The sequence below is a fragment of the Pituophis catenifer genome, unplaced genomic scaffold (assembly GCF_029215685.1).
Source record: "Pituophis catenifer annectens isolate HBS135680 unplaced genomic scaffold, rPitCat1.0.hap2 SCAF_2, whole genome shotgun sequence".
In the NCBI taxonomy this organism is placed as follows: Eukaryota; Metazoa; Chordata; class Lepidosauria; order Squamata; family Colubridae; genus Pituophis; species Pituophis catenifer.
The window spans coordinates 65020596-65039043 of NW_027256882.1; the positions used below are offsets into that span (position 1 = coordinate 65020596).

The 18448-nt window shown below is 35.5% G+C and overlaps 1 protein-coding gene across 1 annotated transcript in view; it reads right to left on the reverse strand.

Annotated features, from left to right (window-relative positions):
• The window catches only part of RAD18 (RAD18 E3 ubiquitin protein ligase), a 129778-nt gene that overhangs the window by 66022 nt on the left and 45308 nt on the right, over positions 1 to 18448 (reverse strand). The window contains exons 7-9 of the mRNA XM_070933585.1: positions 14496 to 14680; positions 8080 to 8156; positions 3684 to 3744 (exon numbers count right to left, since the gene is read on the reverse strand). Coding sequence (XP_070789686.1) covers positions 3684 to 3744; positions 8080 to 8156; positions 14496 to 14680 — 323 coding nt within the window. The remainder of the gene's footprint in view (positions 1 to 3683; positions 3745 to 8079; positions 8157 to 14495; positions 14681 to 18448) is intronic.

An 18448-nucleotide genomic window follows, 5' to 3' on the forward strand; every position in this document is an offset into this window, starting at 1 on the left:
ACAAATAAATGAGTTTTATTAGAAACCTTTCTCGCGTTTCTTTTTCAGATTATTGCAACAAGGAATAAGCCTCGATTCATCTCCTCTAATCTAAACCAGGGTAATTAGTCCCAGAGCCAAACATGGGATTAATAAATGCCCTGACATATAAACCTAATGAACAAATTAAGAACAATAACTATAAAGCTCCTACCATTTTATAAATGTTAATAAGGTAATATCTAATACATGGAGAGTTATATTGTGACAGTATCCAATAGCTGGATGGTGTTATTCATCCTGTTAGGACATGCTTACTGTTCTTTTACATAGCTGATCAGAAAAGATAACACACTTTTCACACAGACAGAAACCTTTCCACAGAAAAATAAGAGCTGATGTGCAGGCAAATAGGAGAATGGAGCTAGAAGACTTATGAAAAATTGAGGAAAGGAGGAGAAAAATTATAGTTGGTGTATCAAAATTTTGCCAGAACAAAAATAGAAAACTTAGTAATGCTTGACAAGGAGCACATAAATCAAGTATCTCTTTTACGGTGTTATTACCACATATCAGAAAGACTGAAAGGAGGTGGGAGAATGGGGAACAGCCTCATACAAGAGACATGTGGAAATGCTTTAGGTAAATGCCATTTGACTTACATTAAATCTCCCTTTTTCCTTTCAAAACAGAATCTTAATCATAGGCATAAAGTTCAGACATTTCAAGCAACTTTCCAAGATAGTTCCAAGTTAATATTATTATTCATGAAGATGGACTAACAAAAAGAGTAAACTTATTATAGGCAAAATTGCCATGGAGAAAACTATCACACATTTCAAAAGCTTGACATTGGATTTACATAGTGTTTTATCTTTATTTTACCCTAGCAGAAAGTGTTACGGTGTTGTCATTTTTATTATTTTTTAGATAATTTTTAAGATAACTAGTTGGGTCATTGTTTCAGACATATTTTCTTATTTAAGCAGAAAAACAGAGAAGCCAAGGATGAACCAAAAAGCAGTGGGAATAGGAGTGACTTCCAACTTTCCCATTGAGTTTCTTTGTGAAATGGAGCATAAGAAATCTTCCTTCCTTCCTTCCTTCCTTCCTCCCTCCCTCCCTCCCTCCCTCCCCAACAGGTAAGTAAGTGGCTGGTGGGGGAGTGAGGGATTGTGAGACTGGCTAGGAAACTGCCACAGAAAGTTGAAGATGAAGATCATGTGATCACAGCAGCAGCATGGCAGTTGCCAGTAGCACTGAAGCAGCCACAGCTTCTACAAATTTCATTTGTACAGGAGTCATGGGCCCAGATTTTGGACCCATTTTGTAAATCAGCCATTTGAAGTACCTTGGTTCAAAAATTGTTGCCCTATAATGCACTGTTTCATCCAGTTAACGGTCATGACAGTAATAGTATATAGATTTTCTTGGAGGATAAACCAAAGACTGTGTTTGTTACACAGACAGACAGCTTTTGACAACAATCTTTCTCCAACAAAAAGATTGTTTGATTCTGAAAGGCACAAATTATAGCTATGTAGAAGCTATTTAAAATGAGGCCATAATTCAAGGAATTTTTTTCTCCCTTAGTCCTCAAATGCCTATTGCAAAATACAAGAGAAAAGAAAAGCCTTTTATATTTTCAGAACTAATACTGTTTACAGTTCTACAAAGAGCCTAAAGAAAGGAGAGAACTTGACAGTACTGTTTAGCCATCAGCCTATCAAATTCAAAATGTTGGAGAATAAAGGCAAAAATTATAAATGAAATAGATTTTCGACACAAAGATGCTAAATAAAGAAGACTAGCAGATTTACAGTAGCTATAGCTTTGCTTTTGTACTTTCCAAGAGCTCTTATGACAAGCTCAGTCTTTTTTCCCATATAAATGCTACTTGTAGGAACGTACATATGAAGTCTAATAATCCAAATTGAATAAAATCAATTCATCTGGTTTACTTTGATATCTTTTATTTCAAAAGTTGGACATTATTTGAATCCCAAGGCCAACATCAGGGTTTTTGTTCCCGCTGTAAGCCATGCTTTGTTGATTTATAGCCTCTGAAATATGTCTGACAACTCAATGAAGTCAAGCAGTTTTTCCTGTGTTTTTTTAAACTCTGATGTTTGATGCTTGTGGGATGCTTAATGCACCGATTTCCAGGTTTTTTAGGACAATGCACCACCAACTGGAGGTATATTTGGGAGTGCACCAAGGACTGCAGAATGGAAGACAAGGGCATGTGCTCCAAGGGCTACCAATTGCTCACCCCTGTTGCAATGGAACAAATGCCAATATATTTACGTTCACTGAAATACAATTACTGATTTAGTTGACTTTTAAAAGTTCCTCCTCCTCATTAGTTTAGAGTTCTATTAAAGCAATGTGATTAAATTAAAATATTCAGAGAAAGGAGAGCCTGCCATTACTCTTGATAATTGGATCCACAATGTTTGCTAACTCAGGTGAAATTTATCTTCTTGTAACTTAAATTCTTCATTTTACTGTACTGTAGGTAGCTAAGGGGACAATTAAGGTGTAGGGGGCTTTTGTTTTACTGCCTGTTTTTATTACTGCTTTATAGTCCATTGGTTTTATTGTTGTGAGCCACACAGAGTTGGGGACCCATAGAAATCTTTTAAACAAATAAAAATAAATAACAAGAGCATTGATCTTGAGCTATTTCTGTGTGATATGCTTTCAGTGGTATCCTTTCTCTCCTCAAATTTAAACATACCCACTTTCTTCAGTCTCTCTTCATGAAATTTAATTTTAATTGTCAATTATTCATATTACTAGAAGTGTACAGAATGCTTGCTGTGAACTGCTTCAAGCTTGAAATTTCATAAAGAATACTCTCTTAAGTGCAATTTAGGCTGTTCTTAGTGAGTTGTTCCAGGCATTTGAGGAAGCTTTTGAGCTCAAAACAGAGGCACCCCCAATTGAGAAATTTGTCACAAGCTCAAAATGCTTCTGAATGCTCAAGGCAATCTGTTTTGTTCTTAAAGGACAGCTTTTGACTCAGAGAAGGATGTTTTATGACATTTGGTGCTCAAGACATTTTGAAATGAAAACATTTTGCACACCCCTACTCGTTGCCCTTCTATGAAATTGTTTGCCTGATGAATCATTGTTAAAGGGTGGTGCCCGGTACTGAACACAAGATTTGAGATTAGGTCTGACAAATGACAATAGATTAAAAGCATCATTTCCTATGATTTAGAAGCAATATTTCTATTGCATCTAAAATGGCATATATGCAGACATATCATATTGCTGATTCATGTGCAGACTGTCAGGACAATTTCAAGATCCAAATAGTTGTATTTTTTTCCAAATCTCACCAATGGTTCTCTTCAGATACAAACTAAGTCAATGATTTTGTATTCTATGATTAAGACTTTTTTATGTCCACCCCCTTTCCCCTATATATTCTAATTCTATTAAGTTACTTTCTCTTACACTGCATACCAAAGTCATGAGATAAATCCAAACTATATACTTGTTCTCCAAAAACGATATGCAAGCTAACCATAGAGATTGTAAGCCTATTAAGAGAGAAACGTGTAATTTCACATTAAAAAATAATATATAAAAAAGGAAGGTTTGTATTTTAATACAAGTTCATTTTTAATATGTACATTTCTTAAAGACAATATCAGTTTCTTTTCAAACACAAATGAAATAATTTTGTTACTTACGATAATCTCTATGAATTTCATCTATTTCATTCTCTGTCTGGTGCTTTGAAAATATCATACTCTGCAACAATAGCACAAACATTATTTTTAAAGGTTAATAGATGAAAGATGTAAATCTGCAGCTGAAAGATTTTAAGACATAATTATCTTGGAACTAAAAAAACTTTTCTGCCCATCAATATTGTTTTAGCATTTAATTTTTAGAGGCTTATTTAGAGGACAGGTCTTTTTTTAAAAAAAAAATCATAGAAAATTGATGACAAATACCCTGTTATTATGAGCAAAGCCCTAAAGCTGCTACTACATAATCTCAAAGTGATATGAGATGCCTTCAGAACAACAAATTTATACCTTGGAATTTGTATTTTTGTCTGCAAGGAAAACCTTTTTCAGAATCTTCAGAGTATTATTCAAAAAGGAAAAAAAATAAGAATCCATGATAGTGAAAATGACTTTGGCCATTCCACTACAGTTTTCACAACTGATTGCTGAATGCAAACAAAATCTAGTCAATGGATTCCACAGGATTGTCCTTTTTCCACTTTCCTTCTTAAGCAGTAACAGTGGCACACAGCCTCAAAAACGTCACATTCAAAACTTTTGAACTTTGTTGAGATCAGCTCCCACATGCAGTGGCAAAAAAAAATAAAAAAATCCTTAAATAGGATAAATAGGAATACAAGATTTATGACAGCTGTAACAGTCTCATTTCCATATTTAACCTCCTCAGATTACAGGTGAAACTCGAAAAATTAGAATATTGTGCAAAAGTTCATTTATTTCAGTAATGCAACTTAAAAGATGAAACTAATATATGAGATAGACTCATTACATACAAAGCAAGATAGTTCAAGCCTTGATTTGTCATACTTTTGATGATGATGGCTTACAGCTCATGAAAACCCCAAATTCACAATCTCAGAAAATTAGAATATTGTGAAAAGGTTCAATATTCTAGGCTCAAAGTGTCCCACTCTAAACAGCTAATTAAGCCATAACACCTGCAAAGGGTTCCTGAGCCTTTAAATCGTCTCTCAGTCTGGTTCAGTAGGAATCACAATCAGGGGAAAGACTGCTGACCTGACAGTTGTGCAGAAAACCATCATTGACACCCTCCATAAGGAGGGAAAGCCTCAAAAGGTAATTGCAAAAGAAGTTGGATGTTCCCAAAGTGCTGTACCAAAGCACATTAATAGAAAGTTATGTGGAAGGGAAAAGTGTGGAAGAAAAAGGTGCACAAGCAGCAGGGATGACCACAGCCTGGAGAGGATTGTCAGGAAAAGGCCATTCAAAAGTGTTGGGGACTTTCACAAGGAGTGGACTGAGGCTGAAGTCAGTGCATCAAGAGCCACCACACACAGACGGATCCTGGACATGGGCTTCAAATATCGTATTCCACTTGTCAAGCCGCTCCTGAACAACAAACGTCAGAAGCATCTTACCTGGGCTAAAGACAAAAAGAACTGGTCTGTTGCTCAGTGGTCCAAAGTCCTCTTTTCTGATGAGAGCAACTTTTGCATCTCATTTGGAAACCAAGGACCCAGAGTCTGGAGGAAGAATGGAGAGGCACACACTGCAAGATGCCTGAAGTCCAGTGTGAAGTTTCCACACTCTGTGTTGATTTGGGGAGCCATGTCATCTGCTGGTGTTGGTCCACTATGCTTCATTAAGTCCAGGGTCAATGCAGCCATCTACCAGGAGATTTTGGAGATTCCTTCCGCAGATGAGCTTTATGGGGATGCTGACTTCATTTCCCAGCAGGACTTGGCACCTGCCCACACTGCCAAAAGTACCAAAACCTGGTTCAATGACCAGGGGATTACTGTGCTTGATTGCCCAGCAAACTCGCCTGACCTGAACCCCATAAAGAATCTATGGGACATTGCCAAGAGAAAGATGAGAGACATGATACCGAACAATGCAGAAGAGCTGAAGGCCGCTACTGAAGCATCCTGGTCTTCCATAACACCTCAGCAGTGCCACAGGCTGATAGCATCCATGCCACGCCGCATTGAGGCAGTAATTGATGCAAAAGGAGCCCAAACCAAGTACTGAGTACATATGCATGCTTATACTTTTCAGAGGTCCGATATTGTTCTATGTACAATCCTTGTTTTATTGATTTCATATAGTATTCTAATTTTCTGAGATTGTGAATTTGGGGTTTTCATGAGCTGTAAGCCATCATCATCAAAATTATGACAAATCAAGGCTTGAACTATCTTGCTTTGCTTGTAATGAGTCTATTTCATATATTAGTGTCATCTTTTAAGTTGCATTACTGAAATAAATGAACTTTTGCACAATATTCTAATTTTTCGAGTTTCACCTGTATATTAAAACAAACTGAAAAATCATTCCCCAACTTCTCCAATAATGTTATTTCACCCAAAAATGTTCAATGGGCCATTGTTGTTGCTGTTAGTCACGAAGTTGTGTCTGACCCATCGTGACCCCATGGACAACTTTCCTCCAGGCCTTCCTGTCCTCTACCATCTCCTGGAGACGATTTAAGCTCATGCCGACTGCTTCAGTGACTCCATCCAGCCACCTCATTCTCTGCCGTCCCATTCTTCTTTTGCCCTCAATCATTCCCAGCATTAGGCTCTTCTCCAGTGAGTCCTTCCTTCTCATTAAGTGGCCAAATTATTTGAGTTTCATTTTCAGGATCTGGCCTTCTAAAGAGCAATCAGGGTTGATCTCCTCTAGGACTGACCAGTTTGATCGCCTTGCAGTCCAAGGAATTTGCAGGAGTCTTCACCACTACCATAGTTCAAAGGTTCATAGCACCTTTGACGCTCAGCCTTCCTTATAGTCCAACTTTCACAACTATACACTGCAACTGGGGAAACCATAGCCTTGTCATGGCTCCTGACATAGAAACAATATGCCAGGCTTTTCAGATTTCTAATACAGTACTTCAGATTTCAAGAGTATAAATGGAATTGTTGTATGGAAAGGGAGAATTGACCTACTAAGGCTCCATGTGCCCCAACAGCTATAGACTATATATACCTAGCTATCTGTATGATAACAGCACAATTGTGACATCATTTGGGATAGGGGCACTTAAGAGTATATATTTTTAATAAAGAGGTTCACAAAGTGCAAGATTTATTTATTCAGTAAATATCAGTCATGGAGAAGTGGGGAATAGTCAGGATAGACTAATTACTAAATACTGTTTTATAAAAAATGAACATAATCCTCCAGTTGCTCTACCATCCTGATATAAGGCCCAAGAAAAATGCAAATTAGAGGTGTTTCACTTTGTATTATGCTAAATACATGATCATCACCATCATCATCATCATCACCATTATAATTTATAAAATCAGATTAGGAAGAGAGTTTATCAGATACTAAATTACCCATTTCTGCCATAAAAGCTTGGTGTTTCTCTCTACCTATCACTAGCTGTTTAGACATTAGTGATTTATACTTAATAAACCTTCTAGACATCAGGAGAGAGATTAGGCTAGAATTCTAAAATATAAGTACAAAATACACAGATTAAGTGAATATTCCTTCATTTATTCATTCATTTTGAAGGTAGGTTTCTAAACTTCCTTGCCATGCAATATGGATTTTTTTTTAAACTGCACATGGTATCTCCATCAGCACATCAATGGAATCAGCAGCAATTTGATAGCTGGTGAAATTTTTCCTTTTACCATATATAAGCCTTTTTGTTGTTTTATTTCCTGCTGTTTTATGTTTCTATGTTTAAATAAATGGCTTTACTATTTTGCACAATCTAAAACTAAAATGGGCAGGACATAAATGCTTTAAATGAAAAACAAACAAACTTTCAAACCTTTAATTTGGTGGTGGCAATTAAATAGATGGAAGCAGTTTATCTAGCATGCAGTTCAGTATTGGATGGTTTCTGACATTATTTCCCATCAATATAAACTTTAAGGATGGGCATACAATGCACATTTACTTGGCCTTTGCAATGACATTTCAAAAGTCAACTTTTGGTGGGGAGATTATTCAACAGGCATATGAACAGAAAATAACACAGGCACAGATATATCAAGCAAAAGGGACACATGTATAACAAATATCTATCTACTGACTGCAGCACAGGCACTACAATGTGGCATGGTTCTTGTGCAGAAGGCACAAGATGTCTTGAGCAGAATAAAAGAGACTCCAAATGCAATCTTCACTCAAGCTTGAGTTCAGCAGGACATCAAATCTATGATTATCACATGCTAAAAACCTTGGTCAGATCTGGCATCAAAATTATCCACACATATCTACCCACATGTATCTACTAATTTAGCATCATTATGCAAAAAAAAAAAAATCCACTGTGGTTTTCTAATAGGTAGAATAATGTATTTAAATTTGTCTTCTCCAGGACTAAAATTAAAGGTTATTAACTTACATCTTCTTTGGGTTTACTGGCATCAAGTTGTGCTTGAGTCTTTTCAATATTTTCCAGCTCTTTTACTATTTCCGCAACTGTTAGAATAAATAAACATCATTAATAGCAATCTAGCACTTCGATAACTGTGACTATATCCCAGAATAAAATATTTTGAAGAGCACTCAATATTTGCAGTTATTATGCAAAAACTGGAATTGGTGCATGAAAAATGCATTATAAATGAGGGTTTTTTTACCATATGTAAATGGAATTAAAAAATGAACAGATATAGAGAAAAAGGTACGGTAAAACTAATAGCTAACTAGGGGAGGGAAGACAGGTTCAGTGGAAACTGGTGAAAGAAGTAATTATTAGAAAAGGTTTGTTCTGTTCTTAACTAAAATCACTGTAAATGACTCCAGAGAGATTTCTCCAGAAATCCTTGATGGGACAATGGTTCTGAGCTTTAAACTTTTCTCTCTGTAATCAATACAGTATTTTCTTACAAGATCTAAGAGCAAAAGAGAACGATATTCCAGAAGACAGATGGACAGACAGACAGATCTCCAAAACTATTTATCTCCCAACACTATCAGCAGCCAAAGTTCAAGGGCTAAGAGACTTGAGAACTGAAGTGTGCTGAGAGAGCTATGAACATTACCAACACATGTTTTGTGGAATACCAAGTTTTCTCCAAACAACACTTTTAATTTCTTAGCCACTGTTGATCAATACATCTCTATCTGGACATACTACTACAGGTATTTTTCAGACCGTACAGCTTGAAGATTTGGACAAACTGTTTGGAAGCTTAACACACACACACATACATTTTTTTTAAAATTTAATTTATATGCCGCCCTTCTCCGGAGATTCAGGGCGGCTTACAATGTGTTAAGCAATAGCCTTCATACTTTTGTATATTTATACAAAGTCAGTTTATTGCCCCCACAAAGTGGGTCCTCAATTTACCTACCTTAGAAAGAATGGAAGGCTGAGTCAACCTTGAGCCTGGTGAGATTTGAATTTACAGTAATTGCAGACAGCTTGATGTTAATAACAGTGCTTTAGTCTGCTGCGCCACCTTTGATCCTTCTAAAAACTATCAGGGCTTGATAGCAATAGGACTTAGACTTAGACTTATATACCACTTCATAGTGTTTTACAGCCTTCTCTAGGTGGTTTACAGTCAGCATATTGCCCCCAACAATCTGGGTCTTCATTTTACAGACCTCAGAAAGATGGAAGGCTGAGTCAACCTTGAGCTGGTGAGATTTGAACCCCTGGCAGTCAGCAGAATTAGCCTGCAATACTACATTCTAACCACTGCACCATCATGGACCTTATAAGTGATTAAGATTAATGGACCTTATAAACAATTAAGTGATTAATAGTCTGAGGAGTAGCAGGATGCCTGTTATTTTAATGACTCGGCAAAAAAAATGAAATTCCACAATATTTACTCTCATATTCTTTTAAAGTATTGAAGAATGTATTTCCTCTCAGGCTATGTGGCTACAATGCTGATTATTTAGATTTGGTTTCAGATCCAAATGCAACAATCCCATCAATATTACAAGAACACAATAGTGTGAACAACTGGTATTCAAAACTACTAGCCATCCTTTTTGTAACTTATCTATTAATTCTCCTTGAGCTATTAGAGCTTTTAGAATCAGTATGGCAATTTAATAATAATTATTGTAATAATGTATTAAATTTATATGCTACCTGACTGATTTAGGTTGCAATGACACAGGAGCAATACAATGTTATGAAATTTAGCATTATCATGGATTGCTAAGGGCAATACAGAAATAATTAGCTCTCATCAATATGTAGATAACTTTCAGCCAAAAAAGGAAGAACAATGCTTCAATTATTCATAGTTCGACCATACCTAGGCTGAACTCTATCCTTGCACTGGACTTCCTTTCCAACATAATTTGGAATCTTAATGACATGTTGCCAATTAATAGTAAATCATATCATGCTATACTAATTACAATGTTTGTCAAAGTGACTCTGAACCCCGCCTTCATTTGTACCAACCTGCTGACACTGAGATCAGAATTAAAAGTTTTACACGTGCAATTATGCATCCACTGCTATGAACAATTAGGAGTCTGTTTTTCATGGGCCACTTAGCTGTGAAACAGTGGATATCTATTAAATTTCATCAATATAAGCATTCACTTCAACCCTAAAGACTCAACTGTTTAGCAGAGCCAGTTAATGATTTAGGACTACATTTTATCTATTTTATTTATTTATTTGTGTATTAAATTTGTACAGATGATCATCTGTCAAGTGGAAGGAATCATAATAACACCGTGAGTTGATCAATGTTACTTTCTTTAATTCTTGCATGCCTATTTACAAGAATCTCGCCAGACCAACTGCATTTTCCTAGGAATGGTTAGATAGGGCTTCAGGGGTTCTGGGGTAAGTAAGAACTGTGTCACTTCCAGCTGTGCAAGGATTCTAATTTTGGTCCCCTCTTCACACTTCCCCCCATTCTAGCTGGCAATTCCACCATACATTTCCCCAAAAGCAACTCTGAGTGGTACACAAACAATCAGATAAAAACCACTTATAATGTAAAAAACATAGATATCTACATTAAGAAATAGTATTAAAAACATATATTATGTAAGCTAATGCAGTCTCGTTTTATTATCAATATTCTTATATTTATCATTATATTCTATTTTGTAGTTTGACTTTTATTGTAGACCATGTAGCAGAAAAATCTGCTCTACATGGCAGCTTAAAAATATTTTAAATATATTAGTAAGATTACAAGCTTCTCATAACCTTTGGTTCCTGCATTAAAAGTTGCTAGAGCAGCCACTAGAAAATCCAGTCTGCCAGACTATAATATTTTCTACAGAACAGTTAGTTTCTTAAATGATTTGCATGATGGATATATTTCAGAATAACAACATAGCTTCCTTAAGGACATTTATGACACTGTATATTAACTGTGGAAAAGTAAGATGCAATCCTGAAAGTTCACTAAAAACAAGACAAAGATTATTTAGTTGCCAACAACTTTCATTTGTTGAATTTATGTATAATGGCAGAGAAGTAGGATCAGCAACAGCAGGATCCAAGAATTTATAAACACCCCTTTCAAAAGATCCATTGAGTTCAGTGAAAATTAATGCAGGGAAATATGAACAGGATTATAGTTTAATTCAGCAAATTCAGTTTTATACTGAATCCATGAAGATTCTTAGAGTTGGCATCCACAGAATGCCCTATTTCAAGGTTCTTGGGTTTGGTTACACTGAATTGTATATGCCACTTTTTATTTATCTGTTTGTGTTTTACCTGAAATATATCTAGTTCCATATTCAACAAAACACTGACATAAATTAAAAAAGCAAGCTCTTACTGTGTAAGTTTAAAAGAGTATCTGTCAACCCTGAAGCTGGCCTGACTGAGGCCATTTTGAGATTCAGTGCTGACATACTGGAGAAGAGGGATAGGGAGGGAGAATGGAGATAATAGGGATGTTGTAGTCAAAACAAAATACTTCCTCTTGGGAACCAAGGACATTCCTGCAGGTGCTCAGAAGGAGGGGACTGGAGTCACCTAGCAACTGGACAGTATCCTGATTGGACCATGTGACTGATTGTTTTGAGAAAGTGACAAACTTTTACTTTTAATTAGGTGAAAACCACGGGAAGAATCAGAGTCGGTTTTCACCAGCCTGTGCCAATATGACATATTCAATAAACCTATTCTTTGAGGAAATTGCCTTCCTCAGAGTTTTGTTTGCTACAGGTATGTTACTTGGAATACGAACAGAATCATGAAAGTCACTTGTATTTCAAAATCTGCACACTACTACAGTCGCATTAATATTGCCTGTTCCAGGTTTGTATATACTACTAGACAACCTGTGCTCCATTGGGTCATTGTTTCACAGACCTTACCTTAAGCATATTAAGCAGCATACTGTCTCCTCTATGTAGAAATGAGGCAGCTATGGTACTCCAAAACCATCCAAACACATCATAAACCTTTTCCTACCATTCACGCATGTAGCGTATGATAGAGGACTCAAGACACCATCTGATTAAGACTTGGTACTACTTAATTCACTTTGGGAATCCATGTTACTTAGTATATAGTCACTAAAGAAGTAAGTATGATAGAAGAAACATACTAGGAATGGCTAAAGTCCACCACACAGTGGAGTTGAGCCTAGCCTTTATGAATATATGACACATGCACACCTTGTGAATCACTGTAATGTGTGAGAAAGTACACGTGAACCATCTTTTTCATAAATGATTTCATAAATCATAGTTTAAAGTTGGACTTTTTCGCAAACACTATTTATTAATGTATCAGGGAAAAGCAGCAAAGATGTGAACAAAGGCAGATAATTAATACTTATAAAGTTATACATGGATCTAAAAAAAGTTTCTCTTGTTCATAACACTAGAATCAAGAAATATCCGATGTATCCAAACAGTTATTGATTCAACACAAAGGAACAACTTTTTTCACAGTAAACAATACAATGTAAAACAGTAATGGTTATTAACATAGACAATCTTAAAAGAGGCTTAGATAAATTCAGAGATTAAGCCTAACAATGCCTACTAGTCATATTAGCTACACACTATTCTCAATTCTGGTTGCTAGGAAACTAAAGCAGGTATAATTTCATTCATATCTTGCTTTCCAGAGGCCTTTATTTCTTCTTCATGGACTAGTTAGGCCTTTGGTTTCATCCAGCATAGCTCTTCTTGAGTTTATATCATGTTTCTCTACCTCTTGCTAAAATTTTAACAAATCAAATCACTTAGAACAGACTCTTCTGTTGTTGGCTCTGACTAACCGAAGCAGCTTAATCACAGTTATAACTGGTAAACTGTAAAATGCCTCCCTTTGCTGCAGACAAATACCTGTGCCCTTTGGTCATATTTTTCCCATTGTAGCATTAAGACACACTGAACCTTAGCAAAAAGGATGTCTCTGCTTTTAGCTATAATAGAATAAGTATTTGTCAGAACTGAGTCAGCGATTCCCCCACTAAGTTCTCTTTAGAGCACCATCACACTTTTAAAGTGTGCCTAATAATTATGTCTGCACCTTATACCAATGGAACCATGGAACCACTTACTCCTATTTTTCGGATGCATTTCCTACGCTTAAAAACAGAGCTCTTCAGATTGATATTCAGAGATGCTTGAAGATTTTGCCTCCTCAGTGGTGACATTTCTAGGCCTTCGTGCTATTAAGATTAGGCTGTTGATGTTCTAGTTGTAATTTTATGCCATCATAAGCCATCCACTATCTTTTGAAATTGGCAGGCAGGAACTATACAAGCCCCAATGAGAGAAACACAACAAATCCAAAATAAGATGCCTGAATTTCCACACATGGGAAAGAGACATCTGCAGCAATTAAAAATCAGAGACGAGTTTCACAATACACAGGAACATCACATGGAAGTAATTTTAAGTGCTAGCCAGTATAGAGGAGTGTGCTAGCCTTGAAGGAAGAGTACAAGAATAATTATCATCCACTTAGCTATGGGAAGGAAGATGGAGAAACTCATCCATTGAAATTCAAGATAATCCTGTCTTGAATCTTTTTAGCATAAAAAAAGTGCACAAGGAAACTTTTAATATTTTCTTACTATACCCTGTAACAACAGCAATTCAGTAGCAATAGAAATAGCCCTTAGTGTTCCATAGTGCTTTACAGCCCTCTCTAGGAAGTTGACAATGTCAGCATTATTTACATATTGCTCCAACAATCTGGATTCTCATTTTACCGACCTCGGAAATTTGGATGGCTAAGTCAATCCTGAGCCAGGCAGGTTCAAACTCCAAGCTGTGGCTAGAATTAGCCTGCTATATTGCATTCTAACCACTGGGCCACCAGGGCTCCAGTATCTGTTTCTTCACTTGCCAATACCTCAAAGGGCTGAATAAACAAAGGGGTTTTTTTTTGTGAAAAGGCCCCATAACTTTGATATCACTATAGGATTTGCCTAAATACTGTTGATATATAGAGTAGTGTTTTTCAACCTTGGCAACATTAGGACATATGGATTTCAACTCCGATGCTGCCTGAGGAATTCTGGAAGCTGAAATGCCTACATCTTAAAAGTTCTCAAGGTTGAAAAACATGAATGTATAGGCATAAAAGGACTCGAATTAATATGCGTACAAATAGCTAACAATTCAAATCTGTTGCCATGGTCATGTAAGCTCAATGTTTTCAATCATGGCAGACACTTCATGTAAAGCAAGTCTCATATAAAGTATTTCAAAGAGTAATAATAGATTGGCAAGGTAAAGTTACATTAGCTCAAAACGGTAAGTAAAATAAATGTTAGGAAGAAGCATATCTTAAGAAACAGCACTATTTAAAGAAAACCGCTATCTACATTTTCATTTTCCTACCTGATTTAGGATTTAGAGAATCACACTCTGAATTATACATGTGCACAAATTCTTGGTGTCTTTTAATAAGCTGTTGTTTTGTTCCCTGGGTAGACAATCCATGTTCTTTCAGTCTTTTCCTCAGGTCACGGTCAGAAAGTAAACTGTAAACCAGTTTCGGCAGTAATTTTCTTTTTTGTCCAGAACTAGGAGGAAAAAAAACATAGAGGGAAACATGTAAAAATATTTCATATAAGGCAAAATGAACAGATGTATATATTTTTATTCAATCTATGAGGCACACATAAATATGTTACAGGGTACAAATAAATTACAGAGTATATGTTGCAAGTTCTATTCCAGATATCGTGTTTAATGTTATTTTACTTTGACCATATTTATTTTATTTTTAACCCTCTTCAACCCCTTGCCGTGTCCCATTTCTATCTCCAACATCAATAATATACTCTTTGATTAAATTATTACTTATATCCCATTTTCCTTTCAGAGAGCTTTATTTTCTTATGCTTATAATAACACTGTGATTTAATCTAAGCCAAAGGGATAGGTCCAGCACTCAAGTAAATATTTTAAAAGCTAATAATCAAATATTTAATGAGGAATGGCACCTTTCTCTGTTATTATTATAGAGAACATAAGAAAGTAGCTGATCAAACTCATTCAGGCTAATATCTCTTGTTTCTCAAAAAAAAAAGTTGCTGCTTATTTATTTTAAAAAATAAAATCAAAAACGCTAACAAAATATCAACAATCAGCAAGCCACAAAAATGGCATATATGTAAGCACTATTTATTTAGGATTGCATACACAGACTCTGCTAATCAAAACTGACTTCCAGTCACATTCTTCCCTTCTCCCTCTTTAAAATGCAACTTCCATAGTTTGCAGAAAAATATGTGACCACTGCATTCAACAAACAGTTGAACTAGCAGACAAGAATTTTGAACAAGTAATGCAGTTATGGAAATGCAAAATTACTGCCATCGATTTCCATTTATAGATCAGATTTCCTGCCAAACCAACTTCAATCATGTACTGCTTTATTTATAGGACCAATTTAACATACCTTCCAAATTGTATTAGGAAAATCTAGTAAAAAAGGAATTAAAAGAAATTCCTTGTTTTTTTTAATATGTATTTAAAAATTATTATATCTATAAGTAAACAGGTAATTACTGAAATTATATAATTATTATTCATATAACATTAGCTGTATTGAAATGAGTTATATCTATTTTAGTTTAATGACAAAGTCTTCATTATATTATTTATAAACATTAAAAAGGCACCTCTAAAAATAAATATTTGATTTGTGACTTTACCCCTTGTACCCCAAAGAATTTATCTTATCAGTAAACTTAGAAACCATAGTCTAAGTGTTTGAATTTATTTTGCTGCATAATGTAAATGGTACCATTTTTGCTTTAATTTATTTAAACTGCTGCCATGTACATGTATATATACTCTTTGTTTCACCATTGCTACATATTATCCAAGTTTAAGCTCCCTATAAGATATTCTTGATACCATGTTTTTTTCCCAAAGTAGTACTATACCTTCAATCTTTAATTCTCAAACAGCTACAAGATGTTTGTTAATATTAATTATAACCACCTTGGTATTTGGCAGAGATAGAAAAGACATCTAAAAGAGTTACGTGATTCCAGAAGGGAATATAAATTCTTCAGTAATATCCTGATAAAGAGTAATATTCTGATAAACTCAATAATGCTATCACATATGTTGTATTGTAAATAAAATAGGAGATGCTACCTAGTAAATGCTATAGAACAGTTACATGTACTATATGCTAGAACTGAATCAACTAAGAAAAGAATTCAACAGAAGACCAATATTGCACTCACTTTCCATAAATACATGCTTATAAAATTAGAATATACCTCTGGTTTATATATAGTTTAATATTATTTATGTGCTTTATTATATTTTCAGTTCAACTACTCTGTTTCTCCCAAAATAAGACATCCCCTGATAATAAGCCTAATCGGGCTTTTGAGTGTATGGCAATAAGGCCAAGCGCTTATTTCAGGGTTCAAAAAAATATAAGACAGGGTCTTATTTTCAGGGAAACATGGTAGGATGCATATGTTGATAATCAATCAAAACTGAAGCTTTCTCAAAGAGCAATTCAGAAACTGTGATGGGGACAATGTAATGGACTATGAAAATAACCTTGAGAGACAGGAAGAAAAGCCTGGACAGCAGTCTGACAAGAGAGAATTGAGTTGAAAGGAAAATGAGGGAGAGACACTGTCTTGGAAAGGACCCTCCTTCATTTCTTCAGCTGAAAGATGTACTTTCAAACTTGCAAGATTGATCTTGCCCTTTGAGACAGAAAACCAAAATCCATGAGTATTACTGTGTTTCCTCGAAAATAAGCCCTCCCTGAAAATATTTAAATGGATGTGCAGCCGGTCCCCGCCATTTCCTCTGGTTAGGGTTAGGGAGACAGAGCTGGAAATCAGGTAAGACAGCAAGAGGCTTGCTCCATGCGCCCCAAAATAATAAGACCTCCCCAAAAATAAGGCCAAGTGCTTATTTCAAAAAAATATAAAACAGGGTCTTATTTTTGAAGAAACATGATAATACTACTTTTATTGTAAGGTTACAGTAACAAAACCTTGCAAGTTGAAAAGCACTTCTTCCCTCGTCTTTACTTTCCAAACAATTAAGGGTGGTACATTCTGAGATGCTTTCTTTTCCTCTATCCCTCCTTTGGATTCAATTTTCATTTCTCAGACTATTGCCTAGGCTGTAGCTCTTCCTTCTGTCTCCCAAAGTTATTCTCACAGCTCATTACAGACAACAGCCATGCTATGATCAAATTCAAATATTGCACCAAATAGACCTGTGCCTTTCGTATACTGCTACACTTTAAAACTATGTTTTCTTTGGCTTTGCCTTAGAATCAACTCCCTACTGAGTGTAGAAATCCAGATTAAATCATCCATTACATTGCTGAGCAGCTTCTACTTCAATACAGATTCTAGAATCAGAATCTGCCTTTCTGTAACTTAAAAGCATTATTCTGTATCCTGCATTGTGTGATGACATTATCATTGACCTTCCTTTAGTGATCTCCTTTTAAGTACTCAAACAATGCTATAATTCCCCTTCTGAGTTTGTTGAAAATTATGCACATCTAATGAGAGCCAGTTTGGTATAGTGATTAAGGCATCAGAATACAAAATGGAAGACCATGGGTTCTAGTGCCGGCTTAGGAACAAAGCCAGCTGGGTATTCTTGGGCCAATCACTTTCTCTTAGCCCTAAGAAGGAAACAATGGCAAACCATTTCTGAAAAACTTTGCCAAGAAAATCACAGGGACTTGTCCTGGCAGTCTCTGAGAATTAGAGAGGATTTGGAAGGGGGGAAAAAAAACGCATGCTACAACTAACTCAATATGTTGCTATTGAAATAAATTAGCATATGGTACCAATGTTACATTATAACTCACCATGGCTAAATCTTAGCGAAAACAATCTCCTTAGGTACTGTTTCAAACAGTACCTAAGCCTAAATAAAAATAATCCATTTGATACCAGAGGGAAAGCACATTCTACACATATAAAAATCATTACACCCACAGATAATCATGAAAATCAACAAATGCTCAAAAACCTGTCAAACAAAAGATGCCAGCAATTATTCAAAGTGATAGGGAGAAATCTCTACGGAAATAAAATTACTTACAAACATTTGTCATTATCTTTCTATGACAAAGGGCAAGCTAACAGTAAGTCAGTGATATTATACATTTCGGATTACTTATTGTTTTATCATAGATAATAAAATACAGAACAGTAAAACAAACAAACAAAATGAAACAAAGCAAAAACATACATTCACCCTAACAACAACAAAAAAGAAAAAAATAATGTACAAAAAAGGAGGAAAAAGGTCAATTAGAGTTAACATTTAACATTCACCCT